This window comes from Sander vitreus, chromosome 3 (genome assembly GCF_031162955.1).
Source record: "Sander vitreus isolate 19-12246 chromosome 3, sanVit1, whole genome shotgun sequence".
Classification (NCBI taxonomy): domain Eukaryota; kingdom Metazoa; phylum Chordata; class Actinopteri; order Perciformes; family Percidae; genus Sander; species Sander vitreus.
Genome location: NC_135857.1, coordinates 15951253 through 15970101, shown reverse-complemented (window position 1 = coordinate 15970101; position 18849 = coordinate 15951253). Strand labels below are relative to the sequence as shown.

Sequence of the window (18849 nt, the reverse complement as noted above, 5' to 3'; positions counted from 1 at the left end):
ATAAAAAGGGTTGAAATGGTTTACCTTCTGCATATAGCAGTGTGCATTTCCGTTATGCTTATCCAATACGGCGTGCAGATACATACACAGTACACAACCACAAACACACGTGTGCATCAGTGTGACTGTAAAAAAGCAGCTGATGCTTCAAATGCACTCAGAGTGAGTCTCCTGACTCCCATTACGGGTGCCGCCTTGTGTTTTCTCTCCTCCTGCCTCCTCTCTCTCTTGTACATCATGCCAGGAAATTTCCCCTTAGAGAAAAACTGTTCTGGGTTGTCGTTTCTGGAAAAGCGCTGGTTAAATGAGCTCAAACAGGGCTGCCCTCGGAAATGACTGTTTTGCTGTTGACTATAGTCGGCCTATGAGCTAGATGTTTAAATCAAATCACAGATAAGTCAAATTAAACATTTATTGTGTTCAGTCCAGGCCTCTGTTAAAGGTCTAAAGTGTGTGTGTGTGTGTGTGTGTGTCTGTCTCCCCTGCTGATATGAGTTATTTAATACATCCAGCCAACAACTGATAATTGTTCTCATGTGGCTTTTCTCATTCAAAGCAAAAACACCACCAGCAAAAAAAAACCCAGGTTTGTATGTTACACTGCTGAAGACCCCTTCACCTCTCCATCTCAAAGGCAAAAAGCTTCCTTCCACTTCTCCTCCACAACACCTGCCTCTTTCTCACCTCCAGCATTCATCAGAGCCCCCTCTCTCCTGATGAACAAAATCTCAAACCATAATTGAGTTGTTCATCTTCACCTCTTCCTGTGCATGTTGTATATAAGCACACCTCTCCTCCTACAATCCTGAATGACTTCTTTTTCTTTAGGTTGCCAGGTTTAGGTCACCTGAATGACGCTAGTGCTGCACTCTCTTTAGACACGCTGTAAAAATCTACTGCACCTACACACTGTGGAATGCTGCACAGCCTGCCTGATGCGATCCTGTATCTGCCTCTCCTACCCCATACCATCATCTCATTCATAATCCAGTTACAGCCAGTAACCTTGTGGTTGTTGTTGTGCTTCTTCTCCACCAGGGGGCAGGGGTGTTATAATTGCAGTCATCATTATCTGCATCCTGCTGCTAGCCATCTTGGGGAGTGTGCTCTACTTCCTCTACAAAAAGGGCAAGATCTGTGGCCGGTCCGGCAAGCAAGACCTGTAAGTACAACGAGAGCCACTTGCTGTTGGAGGGTGAAGATGCAATGTGTTTTAATCCCCTTAGACCCAGCTGTCAATTGTAGCGGTCATCAAATATTTGTTGGTTCTCAACCAATTCAAGTTTTCATCCTAGAAACTAAATGGACAAAATAGCTTTTGGTGACAGAATAAGACGGCATGGCCGATGATCAAAACAGGCAGTAGAGGAAGACAGTTTGTATACATGCAGACGTAGGCGTCGATTTCGGTGGGGACGGTGGGTACGCGTACCTACCAGATTTCGTCATGAGTCATTTGTACCCACCACTTTTTTTGAAAACCTCGAGCTCAGTTCAGTTTAAAAAAAAAAGTCCATAACACATATAATTCTTGAGCGACAGATGCCAAAAAATCCACAACAATCTCTATCCTCACAGGGCAGGCACAGACACACACACACACACACACACACACACACACACACACACATATACATACATATATATATATATATATATATATATATATATATATATATATATATATATATATACACACACACACACACACACACACACACACACACACACACATATATACATATATATATATATATACATACATATATATATATATATATATACATACATACACACACACACACAGCCGCTCTGCTGCTGCGCTGGCTGCATGCTTCTCTGTTCACAACACTGTCTGTCGGGACATTCTGCTTAACGTGAAAAAGCTTGGTGGTTTAATGTACCTAAACAACGATCAATGATCACCAAATTTCTCATGGCCATATCTTATAATGACCACTTAAGTCTGTCAGAAGAACTAAACCGAAATCCAACGATTATATAAGTTATCTCACATTAGCGTTGTCTTCTTCATTGGTGCCTATAGCTTGTACCAATAAACAATGATCAATGATTACCAAATTTCTCTCTCATATTGCTCCTCATAACCACTGAAAACTGTCAAAAAATCGAACCAGAAATGTGGTGATGATTGATCGATGTTAAGGTACATTAAACCACGTTAAGTTTTTTCACATTATAACTTATAAACCCCATGAGAACCGCGGGGAGTCAACCCACAGCCGCTCCGCTGCCTTGCTGAAAATGTGAAGCAGAAACGCTTAATGTGAGATAACGTCCATAGTAATTGGAGTTTGGGTTCGATTTTTTTGACCGTTTTCAGTGGTTATGAGGAGCAATACGAGAGAGAAATTTGGTGATGATTGATCGTTGTTTAGGTACATTAAACCACGTTAAGCTTTTTCCTTACATTGGCTCTAATGAAGCAGAAACGCTTAATGTCAGATAACGTCCATAATAATTTGAGTTTGGGTTAGATTTTTTGACAATTTTCAGTGGTTATGCGGAGCAATATGAGAGAGAAATTTGGTAATCATTGATCATTGTTTACGTACATTAAACCACGTTTTTATTCAATAGTAAGCTACAGGACAGCGTCTTTCAAAACATGACCTGCGCAAAAGAGAAGAAAAATAATTAATGCGTCATTGTACCCAGCACTTCTGGAAATGTACTTCCGAATGCGTCTCTGTCCTCAGCACATTTCAAACCAAACTGACGCCCATACATGCAGACTTCACTTTCTTGAACTTGGTACGATGTCAACATACTAAATTCATTATACAAAAAGTTATTTAGCAGATTTCTTTGATGTGGAAAGCAAAATTAAATGTCTTTTCAGATCTGGTCGAAGGTTTATAAAGTTAGTACAGTCAGTTCAATCAGAAAACATTTTTGTTTTCTTTCCTGCTTTCTTTTTCAACAAATAGGCCTTTTAATTTTATATCAAGTTAATATTGTTATAAGTTAATTCCATAATAATTTCCTTGTAGGAAGAGAGTTGAATAGTTATGTCATTGGCTGTTAACTTTATTTTAGATGTCTCCAGATCAACCTCTAAACTAGAGGATGGATACCCGACCCGACGGGCCAGGCTGGGTTTGGACAGATATTTAAAAATAATGTTCGGGTCACATCAGCGCCATAAGGCATTTCTTGTAAAATGTTGCTGCGGCTCCTTTAAGAGAGCTCTGTGTGTGTGTGTGTGTGTGTGTGTGTGTGTGTAAAGTGGGCATAGAGAGATAGAGAAAGAGGAAGCATGTGTAGATGCGACCAGAGCAGAGTTGGTGGAATAAGTTTAAGTTTTGTACACAGTGTGTGCGGTGTCCGAAATAAACCCCAGACTGAAAGCCAAGTTCATTCATTTGCTCACCAGAAACGGGATTTTTAACCCCAACGTTATTCATTTTATAACGTCGGCCCTGGAGGTAACGAGTCTCCCCTGGTTTTCTGACCACGGTCGGAAACAAAGCAATCAGGAAAGGTTAACACATTGAACAATTTAAATTAAACCGCTTATTAACGTGTGCTTGTTGCCCCGTGTGCGCTGATGCGCTCATCTGTTGACATTTCCGAATGCCTTCCCACAGTTGCTTAATAAAAGTGGTCATTAGTATTAGAAAAGAATTAGATTTTAACTGTGTCGGGCTCGGACATACATATCTTAATGCCTGTCGGGCTCAGGTCGGGTTCGGTTACTGCTCTGTCGGATGCGGGCCGGGCTCGGACAGAAAAATGCGGCCCAATCCGCACTCTACTCTAAACCCATATGAATGTTATGTTAGGTGCTAACTGAGATGCTTGACCTCATGGCAGACATGGCCAATGTTTATGTTCTGTGGGTTTTAAGGAAGTCTGCTAGACTTAACACCCTAATTGGCCTTAAATCATCTATAAAATCAAATTCAAATACTGTATAGGCCAGGGACAAAACTGGTAAAGACTTGGGTAGTTTTGTAATTTTAAAATAATTTAACATAACTACCAGCAACATTGTAGGCATACCCATGTGTGCAGTTAACACACACATGGTTAAAGCTGTTGTAATCTATATTTTCATATTAACAATGGACAACGTGTAATGTGAAAGGCGCTGCTCAATAATTATCACCAACTCTGTAGTTCCTCTCTATGGAGCTTTGTATTATCAAATAAAAGAATATTAAACTCAATGTTTAAAAGCTCTAAAAGTACACTGTGTATCTGCTCAGCACCAAACAGCATACAGACACAGTAAGCCACTAACTGATGAACATAGGAAGCATTTAGCAGCTAAAGAGCTGGATATTTCCTTCAGGAGTTGGTAAAGACCAAAAATGTAACTGAATGAAGAGTATACATGCATTTGTCAGGTGGACACAAACTCGACTCCTTTACAGCTTGTTTCCACTGCCCCCAAACGGCCAAAACGGCAATCAAAACAAACTAAGAATCATCATCATTCGGGCTGGATAGAAGAACAGTCTATTGCGATATGTATTTTTCTAACTTTAAGGAGTTTTTTTGGTCTTGCAGCACCAAAGAGAAGTCCAGCAAAGATAACATCGTGGTGGAGATGAAAAGCGACAACACAGAGGAAGCTGTGCTCCTCGGGGTCAACGGAGAAAAGCAACCTCCTAATGACCAGGTAGATATCTACTGTTTAACTGAATGGGTTGTAGAGTAAGGTGATGTTGTTTTTCTGCTGATCTGATTATACCATTAACATATTAACACACCCTAAACCCCACCTCTCTCCCTCTTTCTTTGTGTTTTATTGTCTGTGTTTGCCCTCTGGAGTAAAGAGCGGTGAGTACCTGGATGTACAGAAGTGAGGAGGCGACTGCAGACACGGAAACTGCTGCTCCTGTTCTTCCCTCTGAGGCTCAGACCGGCCGATGCCTTCAAGCTTCCACCACAGCTCCTCATCCCAGAGTTATGTCATGGAAAAGCTCAGTCGTCCATCAGTTATCATGATGCGAGACTCAAATTATTCCAAGCTGCAGCTTTTGCTTACTGTCCTTCACATCCAGCACATAATAAGAAATGATTTTCAGCCCTCCATGACGTAACTCTGCAAATAAATCTCCCACCTATAAACCAAGGACAATCCTTCGCCTAGAGTTCCCATTACCACGAGCCTTGTATACTGCTGATTGTCTGTAGAACAATAATTGGAGCACATTGAGCAGGGACTGTTTTTATACCCGACTACGCATCACCTCAGGCAAAGTAATCACTGAAGAGCAGCCTGAAACAGCTCTTTATCAAGTGTACATATTATAATCTATGTATATATTTCTTTATTTAAAATAACTCGATCGAAAAAAACAACCAAAAAGTAATGACCAGATAGTGTTTTATTTTGTTTGGGTGCTCTTTATGGAGAGCAAGAAGAGCTTAGGTAGATGTCTTGTTTTTATTTTGGATATTTTTTTTGTCTGTTTCCAGTTTTGCTTAAGTCTGTACACTGAAGTCTTTGGGGATGCAACGATGCCTCTCCCTACAGCCAGTTACAGCCTCACCAAAGTTTTTCCTTTTAGCTCTGAAAAACAAATGTTTAGGTCATTTAATCACACATCATTCAAATGTGTAGTTTTTCCTTCTCTACAGTTAAAATTATTTTCTTTACACTCCCCAGTTTGTGTATATTTAAGTGGCTATTTGTAACTTTCAGTTTGTGTTGATTCTAACGGTAAAGCGGTAGTGTTTTTACCACACCTGCTGTCGTAAAGGTCTTTTTTTTACGGTGCTGTATTGCCTACCGTATTCTCGAGTTGGCGTTACTTGGAGGTCATACAGTTGTGATGAATGTTTTGCTCTGACAGAAAAGCATTAATTTACAGTAAGAGAATAAGTTATGATGCATCGTTGCATTTCAAGTGTTGCATACAGTAAATTAGCCTACTATGGATGTATTGTGAGCTAAACCGGGTAACGTTATCACTGTCACTGTGTCACGGGCCAAAGCATTAAGAGTTTGTTGTAGCAAACAACGTAATAATATTAGATTAATGTAGAGCATTTCATGAAACCCAAGGATGCTTTACACAAGTACAGGGGGACAAGGGAAAACAAAATAGCAGGCCATCACAAACATGGACTGAAAATGAATAAAAACTGGGCGTTAAATGGAAGGGGTACGTAAGTTAATGTAGGCTACTGACGTACAACCATATCGTGCATTGTAAAATTATTTTATGAATGAAATAGACATATTACATACCTAAGGGCCAATTCAGGGACGTTCTTGAGTCATTTACAATCCCATAATTGTCTCCATCCGTTGAAAGCCCGACCGAGATTGACTCGGGTTTTCAACCGTCATCTGTCATTTTCCCTTTTTAGCTTTTAGTTGTTCTTTGTTTAATTTCCTTTTTTCTGTAATGGTCCTACCCCAGTATCAGCCATAACTACAACAGATAACTTCTAAAATAAAAAATACAATTTGGTCTATATTAAGAAATCTCCTGCTACCTTTTACCTGGCTGGATACTCACTAACACAGGCTTTTCCGGTGTTACAGCGAAATCTGTGACCCAACAGAATGTGTCTACCTGCCGTAAATCATTTTGTGACTTCGCTGAAAAAAATGGAACAGGGCAAAGGCATTAATAAAAACTATATAAAAATAGCGTTCTTTTCACTGTTAGTCTCGTTTGCTGTTACAATGTCTCATTTGCTGTTACAAGTCATTTATGATCATTAGATGAAAAATTACAGTTTCAGTTAGAAACATTTAAAAGTTACATATAGTCACTTTAAAGAAGATTTGCAAAACGGGAGAATAATCTGATCAGCATTTGACATAGAAGGGTTACCTTTATTTGCAGTACTCTTTACTTCATGGTTTCTTTCCTTCAGTCTAGTGAAGTTTTCTGTGTGTGTTTGAGTGGAAGCAATGCCAACAGCCAAGTTAAAAAGATGCCTTAGAAATTCAATCAAAGCCTGTAATTGTTTCCATTTAATGTTTAGTGCACTGATTTCATTGTTGTTGTTATCATTCATTCATGCAGATGAGTTTCGCCAATGTGAAACTGGTTTTGTTTTACTATGACTGTATTTTTAGTTCTTTTTTAGGAGGAAGGATGAGGGTAGAACAGATTATTGGTCCATGTTAAATATGGCTCACGGCATGAAGTTGCCCTCCTCATAAGGAAAAGACACTTTTATGTTTAATGAATGAATTATGAAATTAAGTAATTCATGTTTTGACTGAAACTTGAAATAATATGTTGGATCCCAGAGACACAGAATCCCCCTCAGAATCCATAATGACTAACAACATGAGTACTGAGGAGGGGGGAATGACTGTGACTTCACATATGCAAACTAAGTTTGTAGACAATCAACAATCAAGACGCACTGTGCTCAGTAATGTGCAGATATCATCCATACTTACTCTTCCTACCCTCTGTTAAGTCTGTTTTGTTCTGCTGTTTTTAAGAACTACCACTGTTAAATGGTTTTGGATGTTTGAATTCTGTAAAATGCCTTTTTAATGCCTTGGAGTTGTGAAATGTAAAATGAATGTCATTAATGACATTCAAACCAATTTACCAACAAATGCATTGTTTGTAGTTTTGGAAACTTATACCAAATAAAGTTTGACTGTTAAAAGAAAATAAGAGCTTAAAATGATTCTAAGTTAGACGTTGAGCGACATAATATACAACTTTATGTAAAACGTTAGGCTGCTAATGTTTAACAACGAAGATGTTTGACTATCAGATTTCTGTTGTGCAGAATTACAGGTACTGAAAGATTTCTTATTAAATTTCTATAATTCGCTAGAATGCACCTGTATGTATTTGGTACTAATTATAGGGTAATAGAAACCGTGTTCAGTTGGTACTCTTCCAGTTAATTAAGTGTTCGTTAACCTTTAGTGATGTTTGAATGCACAGCTGAATATGAAGAAATGTGAAATTTGTCTAGAGGCAAGCATACAATTCAAAGTATATGGAGAATTATGTTTCTGATATTACATGAGGAATACATGAATATTTACTTGGAAGTCGTTCTTTCAAACCGATATCTATTTTTTTCTGCCAGTACAGCAATATGACAAAGTTCTTTCTAGGAAATGATACGCTTGTTGCTTTACTTATTCTGTTATTGTTAACATGCAGACAAATAAATCATGGTCGTATTGTTCTGCTCCTGCGGACATACGGTAAATTACATGTTATACATTTAGCAGTCTCTTGGTACACAGAAGGCTTTAAGTTATGTAATAGTTTTAAAAATGGCTCAAACATGATGCTGATTTGAACCACGGACAGTCAACTAGATTTTGTATAGTATAGAATGTATAGCATGCCATAAAAATTTAATAAAACGGTCAAAGTATAGCATGTCATAAAATGTCATAAAAATGTCAAAGTAAAGTATGTCATAAAAAAGTCATAAGAGGTCATGCAATAGTATTTCATAAAAAAATGACTTTAAAAATGTCATAGTATGTCATAAAAAAGTAATTCAAAAGTCATGGTATATTATGTCATGGTATGCCATAAAAATGTCATAAAAGTCATAGTATAGTATATCTTAAAACATTTATAAAAAATCATAGTATAGAATGACGAAAAAAAGTAATGAAAAAGTAATCGTATAGTACGTTGAAATAATCATAAAAAAAGTCACATTATAGTATGTCGGAAAAAGTCATAGAATAGTAGGTTGAAAAAAGTCATTAAAAAGTCATAGTTTAATATGTCGATAAAAGTTATAAAAAGTCATAGTATGGTATGTCGAAAGAAATCATAAAAAAGTCATAGTATAGTACGTAGCAAAAAGTCATAGTATAGTAGGTCGAAAAAAAGTCATAGTATAGTATGTTGAAAAAAGCCTTGAAAAAGTCATCGTATAGTATGTAGAAAAAAATCATAGTATAGTATGTCGAAAAAATTCATAGAATAGTATTTAATAAAACGTCTTTAAAAATGTCATAGTATAGTATGCCATAAAAATCATTAAAAAGTCATAGTATAGTATGTAGAAAAAAGTTATAAAAAGTCATAGTATAGTTTGTGGAAAAAAGTCATAGTATGGTATGTCGAAAAAAATCATAAAGTCATAGTATAGTATGTAGAAAAAAGTTATAAAAAGTCATAGTATAGTATGTCGAAAAAAAAGTCATAGTATAGTATGTCGAAAAGTCATCGTATAGTATGTAGAAAGAAATCGTAAAAAAGTCATAGTATAGTATGTTGAGAAAATCATAAAAAAGTCATAGTATAGTATGGTGAAAGAATTCGTAGTATAGAATGTCGAAAATAAATCATAAAAGGTCATAATATAGTATGTCGAAAAAAAGTCATAATATATTGAAGAAAGTCTTAGCACTCAATGGGAATCAAACTCCCAATCTAAGACACCTCAACCAGTCTTCTAACAGACTGAGCTAAGAACAAATCATAGGATCATATGTCGAAAAAAATCATAAAAAGGCATAAAATAGTTTGTCGAAAAAAGTGATTAAAAAGACATAGTATAGTATGTCGAAAAAAGTCATAATATAGTAAGTCAAGAGCTTTATTCTTCGACCCAGAAGCCCATGTGTCGAATCTGATATGGGGCAATTTCCTGTATGTCATTCCTTTCAAATCTAAGCTGTCCTAATGATTAAAGGCGCAAATCATGGAAATGCACAAAAAAATCCATCCATCCATCCATCTTCATCCGCTTATCCGGGGTCGGGTTGCGGGGGTAGCAGCTCCAGCAGGGGACCCCAAACTTCCCTTTCCCATTGGTCACATTAACCAGAACACAAAAATAATGTTCTTTAAAAAAAATGTATAGTGTACCATTTTGAAAAAAGTGATAAAATAATCATAGTATAGTATGTCAAAAGAAAGTCATAGTATAGTAAATAAAAAAAAAGAAAAACTGATGAAAACTTCATAGTATACTATGTTGAAGAAAATCATAAAAGAGTCATAGTGTAGTGTGTCGAAAAAGTCATAGTTTAGTGTGTCGAAAAAAGCCATAGCATAGTATGTCGAAAAAAGTAATAAAAAAGGCATAGTATAGTATGTCGAAAAAAATCACAAAAAAGTCAGAACAAATTCATAGTATAGTATGTCGAAAAAGTCATAAAAAATGAATTGTATAGTATGTCAAAAAAGTCATAAAAAGAGTCATTGTATAGTATGTCAAAAAAAGTCATAGTATAGTACGTAGGAAAAAATCATGAAAAAGTCATGGTATAGTATGTCGAAAAAAGTCATTAAAAAATCATAGTATATTATGTCGAATTTTTTTTTTGAAAAAAATCATAGTATAGTATGTCTAAAAAAAGTCATAAAAAGTCATAGTATAGTGTGTCGAAAAAAGTCATAGTATAGCATGTCCAAAAAAATTTATGAAAACGTCATAGTTTAGTATGTCGAAAAAAGTCATAGTATAGTATGTCGAAAAAAAATCATGCAAAAGTCATAATATAGTATGTCGAAAAGAGTCATAAAAAAGGCATAGTATAATATGTCGAAAAAAGCCATAGTATAGTATGTCGAAATAAGTCACAAACATGCATAGTGTAGTATGTCAGAAAAAGTCATAGAATAGTATGTCGAAAAAAGTCATAAAAAAGTAATTGTATAGTATGTCGAAAAAAGTCATAGTATAGTATGTTTAAAAAAATCATGAAAAAGTCATAGTATAATATGTTGAAAAAAGTCATAGTATAGTACAACATACTAAACTTAGCACAAAAAGTAAGGAAATTTGTGTTTGGTAGATTATTTCTCTGTGGTAACAATGCTTTTTGGCAATAAATCTTATATCGTTGGAAAGCCTGTTTAGTTCCCTTTCAAATGGTGCCCCATTTGTAAGTAACATGCATTTGTGGGATGAGCAGCAGCGCTGAGTATGTGGGTTGCACCCATGAAAAATTTGTCAAATCTCTGCCAATGCCAAACAGCTTATTCTGCCATTGACTTGTTTGGTGTTTGGTGGATTGGATGATTCTGCCTACGGCAGTTGGATCGTAGGATCAAAGTGTGGAGAAGACACGGAGAACGCTATGCTGATTGCTGCACCGATCGAGTAACACCTTTTGGTGGAGGCAGTGTGATGGTGTGGGGCGGCATCTCCCTCACTGGAAAAACGAGGCTTGTAATCATTGGAGGCAATCTCAATGCAAAGAGATATATAGAGATGAGATTCTGCAACCAGTGGCAATCCCATATCTCCACAGTCTGGGACCGAACTCTATCCTCCAAGATGACAACGCTCGCCCCCACAGGGCGTGGTTTATCAGAGACTACCTCCAGAATGTGGGAGTGGAGACGAGAATGGCCTGCCAGCAGTCCTGACCTCAACCCCATTGAACACTTGTGGAATTAGCTTGGGTGTGCTGTTCGTGCCAGAGTGACCAACACAACCACGTTGGCTGACTTGTGACAAATGCTGGTTGAAGAATGGGATGCCATCCCACAGCAGTGTGTGACCAGGCTGGTGACCAGCATGAGGAGGAGGTGCCAGGCTGTTGTGGCTGTGTATGGTTCTTCCAGATGGTACTGAGGCTCCTGTTTGTGAAATGAATAAATTGGTGTATTGGATGATTGGAGTTTGAAGAAACAAGACATATTGGCAATTTAACAAAATAAGAATAAAATGTTTGGCATTGGCAGTGAAGATTTGGCAAATCTTTCATGAGCGCAACCCACATATTCAGCGCTGCTGTTCATCCCACTAATGCATGTTACTTACAAATGGGGCACCATTTCAAAGGGAACTAAACAGGCTTTCCAACGGTATAAGATTTATTGCCAAAAAGCATTGTTACCACAGAGAAATAATCCACCAAACACAAATTTCCTTACCTTTTGTGCTAAGTTTATAAGTCACGGTATAGTATGTCGAAAAAAGTCATTAAAAAGTCATAGTATAGTATGTCAAAAATAAAAATCATAAAAAGTCATAGTATAGTGTTTCGAAAAAAGTCATAGTATAGCAGGTCGAAATAAACTCCTGAAAACATCAGAGTATAGTATGTCGAAAGAGTCATAAAAAAAGTCAAAGTATAGTATGTTGAAAAAATCATAAAAAAGTCATGGTATAGTATGTCAAAAAAAGTCATAGTATAGTATGTCAAAAACATCATAAAAAAGTAATTGTATAGTATGTCGAAAAAAGTCATAGTATAGTATATTGAAAAAGTAATAAAAAAGTCATAGAATAGTATGTCGAAAAAATGTCATAAAAAGTCTAGATAGTGTGTCAAAAAAAGTCATAGTATAGCATGTCGAAATAAACTCATGAAAACGTCATAGTATAGTATGTCAAAAAAAGTCATAAAAAAGTCATAGTATAGTATGTCGAAAAAAGTCATAGTATACTATGACTTTTTTTCGACATACTATACTATGTCAAAAAAAGTCTGAAAGAAGTCATAGCGTAGTATGTTGAAAGAAATTATAAAAAAAGTCATAGAATAGTATGTCGAAAAAAGTCATAAAAAAAGTATAGTATAGTATGTCGAAAAAAAGTCATGAAAGTCATAGTATAGCATGTCGAAATAAACTCATGAAAACATCATAGTATAGTATGTTGAAATAAGTCACAAACATGCATAGTATAGTATGTCGGAAAAAGTCATAGTATAGTATGTTGAAAAAAGTCATAAAAAAGTAATTGTATAGTATGTCAAAAAAAGTCATACTATAATATGTTGAAAAAATGTCATAAAAAGTCTAGATAGCGTGTCAAAAAAAGTCGTAGTATAGCATGTTGAAATAAACTCCTGAAACCGTCATAGTATAGTATGTCAAAAAAGTCATAAAAAAGTCATAGTATAGTATGTCGAAAAAAAGTCATAGTATACTATGACTTTTTTTCGACATACTATATTATGTCAAAAAAAGTCTGAAAGAAGTCATAGCGTAGTATGTTGAAAGAAATTATAAAAAAAGTCATAGAATAGTATGTCGAAAAAAAGTCATAAAAAAAGCATAGTATAGTATGTCGGAAAAAGTCATAGTATAGCATGTCGAAATAAACTCATGAAAACGTCATAGTATAGTATGTTGAAATAAGTCACAAATATGCATAGTATAGTATGTCAAAAAAAGTCATAGTATAGTATGTTGAAAAAAAATCATAAAAAGTTATGGTATAGTATGTCAAAAAATGTCATAAAAAAGTCATAGTATAGTATGTCAAAAAAAGTCTGAAAGAAGTCATAGCGTAGTATGTTGAAAGAAATTATAAAAAAAGTCATAGAATAGTATGTCGAAAAAAGTCATAAAAAAAGTATAGTATAGTATGTCGGAAAAAGTCATAGTATAGTATGTCGGAAAAAGTCATAGTATAGTATGTCGAAATAAACTCATGAAAGTCATAGTATAGTATGTTGAAATAAGTCACAAACATGCATAGTATAGTATGTCGGAAAAAGTCATAGTATAGTATGTTGAAAAAAGTCATAAAAAAGTAATTGTATAGTATGTCAAAAAAAGTCATAGTATAATATGTTGAAAAAATGTCATAAAAAGTCTAGATAGCGTGTCAAAAAAAGTCATAGTATAGCATGTCGAAATAAACTCCTGAAACCGTCATAGTATAGTATGTCAAAAAAGTCATAAAAAAGTCATAGTATAGTATGTCAAAAAAAGTCTGAAAGAAGTCATAGCGTAGTATGTTGAAAGAAATTATAAAAAAAGTCATAGAATAGTATGTCGAAAAAAGTCATAAAAAAAGCATAGTATAGTATGTCGGAAAAAGTCATAGTATAGCATGTCGAAATAAACTCATGAAAACGTCATAGTATAGTATGTTGAAATAAGTCACAAATATGCATAGTATAGTATGTCAAAAAAAGTCATAGTATAGTATGTTGAAAAAAAATCATAAAAAGTTATGGTATAGTATGTCAAAAAATGTCATAAAAAAGTCATAGTATAGTATGTCAAAAAAAGTCTGAAAGAAGTCATAGCGTAGTATGTTGAAAGAAATTATAAAAAAAGTCATAGAATAGTATGTCGGAAAAAGTCATAGTATAGTATGTCGGAAAAAGTCATAGTATAGTATGTCGAAAAAAGTCATAGTATAGTATGTTGAAATAAGTCACAAACATGCATAGTATATCCATCCATCCCATCCATCTTCATCCGCTTATCCGGGGTCGGGTCGCGGGGGTAGCAGCTCCAGCAGGGGACCCCAAACTTCCCTTTCCCGGGCCACATAAACCAGCTCCGACTGGGGGATCCCGAGGCGTTCCCAGGCCAGGTTAGAGATATAATCCCTCCACCTAGTCCTGGGTCTCCCCCGAGGCCTCCTCCCAGCTGGACGTGCCTGGAACACCTCCCTAGGGAGGCGCCCAGGGGGCATCCTTACCAGATGCCCGAACCACCTCAACTGGCTCCTTTTGACGCAAAGGAGCAGCGGCTCTACTCCGAGCTCCTCACGGATAACTGAGCTTCTCACCCTATCTCTAAGGGAGACGCCAGCTACCCTCCTGAGGAAACCTATTTCGGCCGCTTGTACCCTGGATCTTGTTCTTTCGGTCATGACCCAGCCTTCATGACCATAGGTGAGGGTAGGAACAAAAACTGACCGGTAGATTGAGAGCTTTGCCTTCTGGCTCAGCTCTCTTTTCGTCACAACGGTGCGATAAATTGAATGTAATACCGCACCTGCTGTGCCGATTCTCCGACCAATCTCCCGCTCCATTGTCCCCTCACTCGCGAACAAGACCCCAAGGTACTTGAACTCCTTCACTTGGGGTAAGGACTCATTCCCTACCTGGAGAAGGCACTCCATCGGTTTCCTGCTGAGAACCATGGCCTCCGATTTAGAGGTGCTGATCCTCATCCCAGCCGCTTCACACTCGGCTGCGAACCGATCCAGTGAGTGCTGAAGGTCACAGGCCGATGATGCCATCAGGACCACATCATCTGCAAAAAGCAGCGATGAGATCCCCAGCCCACCGAACTGCAACCCCTCTCCACCCCGACTACGCCTCGATATCCTGTCCATAAATACTACAAACAGGATTGGTGACAAAGCGCAGCCCTGGCGGAGGCCAACTCACCTGAAACGAGTCCGACTTACTGCCGAGAACCCGGACACAGCTTCGCTTTGGTCGTACAGAGATTGATGGCCCTGAGAAGGGACCCCTCACCCCGTACTCCCGCAGCACCTCCCACAGTATCTCCCGGGCACCCGGTCATACGCCTTCTCCAGATCCACAAAACACATGTAGACTGGTTGGGCATACTCCCAGGCTCCCTCCAGGATCCTTGCGAGAGTAAAGATCTGGTCCGTTGTTCCACGACCAGGACGGAATCCGCATTGTTCCTCTTCAACCTGAGATTCGACTCATCGACCGAACCCTCCTTTCCAGCACCTTGGAGTAGACTTTACCGGGAGGCTGAGAAGTGTGATACCCCTGTAATTGGCACACACCCTCTGGTCCCCCTTTTTAAAAAAGGGGGAACCACCACCCCGGTCTGCCACTCCTTAGGCACCGTCCCCAGACTTCCACGCAATGTTGAAGAGGCGTGTCAACCAAGACAACCCCTCCACACCCAGAGCTTTAAGCATTTCTGGACGGATCTCATCAATTCCTGGGGCTTTGCCACTGTGGAGTTGTTTAACTACCTCAGCAACCTCCACCAGGGAAATTGATGCCAATCCCCCTCATCCTCCAGCTCTGCCTCTACCATAGAGGGCGATTAGTCGGATTTAGGAGTTCCTCAAAGTGCTCCTTCCACCGCCCTCTATTACCTCCTCAGTTGAGGTCAACAGCGTCCCCATCCTTACTGTACACAGCTTGATGGTTCCCCGCTTCCCCTCCTGAGGTGGCGAACGGTTTTCCAGAAGTACCTTGGTGCCGACCGAAAGTCCTTCTCCATGTCTTCTCCGAACTTCTCCCACACACGCTGCTTTGCCTCTTTTCACGGCAGAGGCTGCAGCCCTTCGGGCCCTTCGGTACCTTGCAACTGCCTCCGGAGTCGCCTGGGATAACATATCCCGGAAAGACTCCTTTCTTCAGTCGGACGGCTTCCCTGACCACCGGTGTCCACCACGGTGTTCGTGGGTTACCGCCCCTTGAGGCACCTAAGACCCTAAGACCACAGCTCCTCACCGCAGCTTCAGCAATGGAAACTTTGAACATTGTCCACTCGGGTTCAATGCCCCCCAGCCTCCACAGGGATGCACGAAAAGCTCCGCCGGAGGTGTGAGTTGAAAGTCTGTCGGACAGGGGCCTCCTCCAGACGTTCCCACTTTACCCGCACTACCCGCTTGGGCTTACCAGGTCTGTCCAGAGTCTTCCCCCACCCCCTGACCCAACTCACCACCAGATGGTGATCGGTTGACAGCTCCGCCCCTCTCTTCACCCGAGTGTCCAAAACATATGGCCTCAGATCAGATGAAACGATTATAAAATCGATCATTGACCTTTGGCCTAGGGTGCTCTGGTACCAAGTACACTTATGAGCATCCCTATGTTCGAACATGGTGTTCATTATAGACAATCCATGACTAGCACAGAAGTCCAACAACAAACAACCACTCTGGTTTAGATCAGGGAGGCCGTTCCTCCCAATCACGCCTCTCCATGTGTCTCCATCATTACCCACGTGCGCGTTGAAGTCCCCCCCAGCAGAACTATGGAGTCCCCGACTGGAGCCCCATGCAGGACTCCACTCAAGGTCTCCAAGAAGGCCGAATACTCTGAACTCTTGTTTGGTGCATATGCACAAACAACAGTCAGAGTTTTCCCCCCACAACCCGCAGGCGTAGGGAGGCGACCCTCTCGTCCACCGGGTTAAACTCCAACGTAGCGGCGCCAGCCGGGGGCTTGTGAGTATCCCCACACCCGCCCGGCGCCTCACACCCTGGGCAACTCCGGAGAAGAAAAGAGTCCAACCCCTATCCAGGAGTATGGTTCCAGAACCAAGACTGTGCGTAGAGGTAAGCCCCACCAGATCTAACCGGTAGCGCTCCACCTCCCGCACAAGTTCCGGCTCCTTCCCCCACAGAGAGGTGACATTCCACGTCCCCGGAGCCAGCCTCTGCTGCCTGGGTCTGGTCCGTCGAGGCCCCTGACCTTCACTGCCACCCATGTGGCAGCGCACCCGACCCCAGCGGTTCCTCCCACAGGTGGGGGGCCCATGGGATGGAGGGATGTCCGCCACGTAGCTTTTTCGGGCTGTGCCCGACCGGGCTCCGTGGCAAACCCGGCCACCAGACGCTCGCTGACGAGCCCTCCATCTGGGCCTGGCTCCAGACGGGGGCCCCGGGCTTCCTCCGGGCAGGGTCACTTCATCCCTTCCTCGATTTTTCATAGGATTTTTGAACCATTCTTTGTCTGGCCCCTCACCTGAGACCACTTTGCCTTGGGAGACCCTACCAGGAGCACAAAGCTCCAGACAACACAGCCCTCAGGTTCATAGGGACACACAAACCTCTCCACCACGATAAGGTGATGGTTCCCGGAGAAGTGCATAGTATAGTATGTCGGAAAAAGTCATAGTATAGTATGTTGACAAAAGTCATAAAAAAGTAATTCTATAGTATGTCAAAAAAAGTCATAGTATAGTATGTTGAAAAAAAATCATGAAAGTCATAGTATAGCGTGTCGAAAAAAGTCATAGTATAGTATGTTGAAAAAAGTCTGAAAGAAGTCATAGTATTGTATGTCGAAAAAGTCATAAAAAAGTGATAGTATAGTATGTTGAAAAATAGTCATAGTATAGTATGTCGAAAAAGGTCATAAAAAAGGCATAGTATAGTATGTTGAAAAAAGTCATACAAAAGTCATAGTACAGTATGTCATAATAAGTCATAAAAAATGCAATGCAATGCAATGCAATAGTATGTCGGGAAAAAGTCATAGTTAATATGTTGAATAAAGTCATAAAAAAGTCATTGTATAGTGTGTCTAAAAAAGTCATAGTATAGTATGTTGAAAAAATCATAAAAAAGTCACGGTATAGTATATCGAAAAAAGTCATAAAAAAGTCATAGTATAGTATGTCGAAAACGTGATAAAAAAGTAATTGTATACTATGTCAAAAAAAGTTATAGTATAGTATGTTGAAAAAATAAAAAAAAGTCACAGTATAGTAGGTCGAAAAAAGTCATAAAAAAGTAATTGTATAAATTTGGTTTGCTGTCCAGAAACATATGGGATGTAACGTAAAGCTTTGTGACTGCTCTCCTGTTTGGTATAACTACAATGTATTACAGCATTCTGGTCCTTATTTTAATGACAGTTGGGCTTCTGTAGGAATTCACACTCTCCAAGATCTATATGACAGAAATGGTTTGATTTCACTCCATAATATAGTATGTTGAAAAAAGTCATGAAAAAGTCATACTATAGTATGTCAAAAAACGTCATAGTACAATTTGTTGAAATAAATCATGAAAAAGTCATAGTATAGTGTGACTTTCCTCTAGACATGTGATTGAAAACATATTTAGCAAATAATGGGAATTCCCAACCTAAGACACCAACAAGTCTTCTAACAGACTGAGCTAAAAAACTAATCATAGTATTGTATGTCGGAAAAAGTAATAAAAAAGGCATAGTATAGTATGTCATAAAAATGTAATTAGACATGATGTCTTTGCCAATTTCAGAAAAAGAAATCAGGGACAATACCTTAAAACTTAAAAATAACAAATCCCCAGGAACAGATGGTTTCCCAGGAGAATATTATAAAGCATTTATAGATGCTCTGACCCCAATCTTGTGTAAGGTTTATAACTATGCACTAAAGAGGGGAGATCCGCCTGGATCGTGGTCAGAAGCAATAAGTGTTATCCACAAAGAAAACAAGGATCCGATCCAGTGTACCTCCTATCGTCCAATCAGTCTCTTGTGCGTTGATC

General features: G+C 38.9%; 1 protein-coding gene across 6 annotated transcripts in view; it reads left to right on the top strand.

Annotated features, from left to right (window-relative positions):
- The window catches only part of mcamb (melanoma cell adhesion molecule b), a 38921-nt gene extending 30770 nt beyond the window's left edge, over positions 1-8151 (top strand). For 3 of the 6 annotated variants that reach the window (XM_078246222.1, XM_078246227.1, XM_078246226.1), the window contains 4 exons: positions 557-586; positions 1039-1162; positions 4537-4648; positions 4806-8151. In XM_078246222.1, the coding sequence (XP_078102348.1) occupies positions 557-586; positions 1039-1162; positions 4537-4648; positions 4806-4835 (296 nt within the window). In that variant the 3' untranslated portion in view covers positions 4836-8151. Of the gene's footprint in view, positions 1-556; positions 587-1038; positions 1163-4536; positions 4649-4800 lie in introns of all 6 variants that reach the window. The other 3 variants (XM_078246228.1, XM_078246225.1, XM_078246223.1) reach the window with 2 other exon arrangements.
- Positions 8152-18849: the final 10698 nt, after the last annotated feature.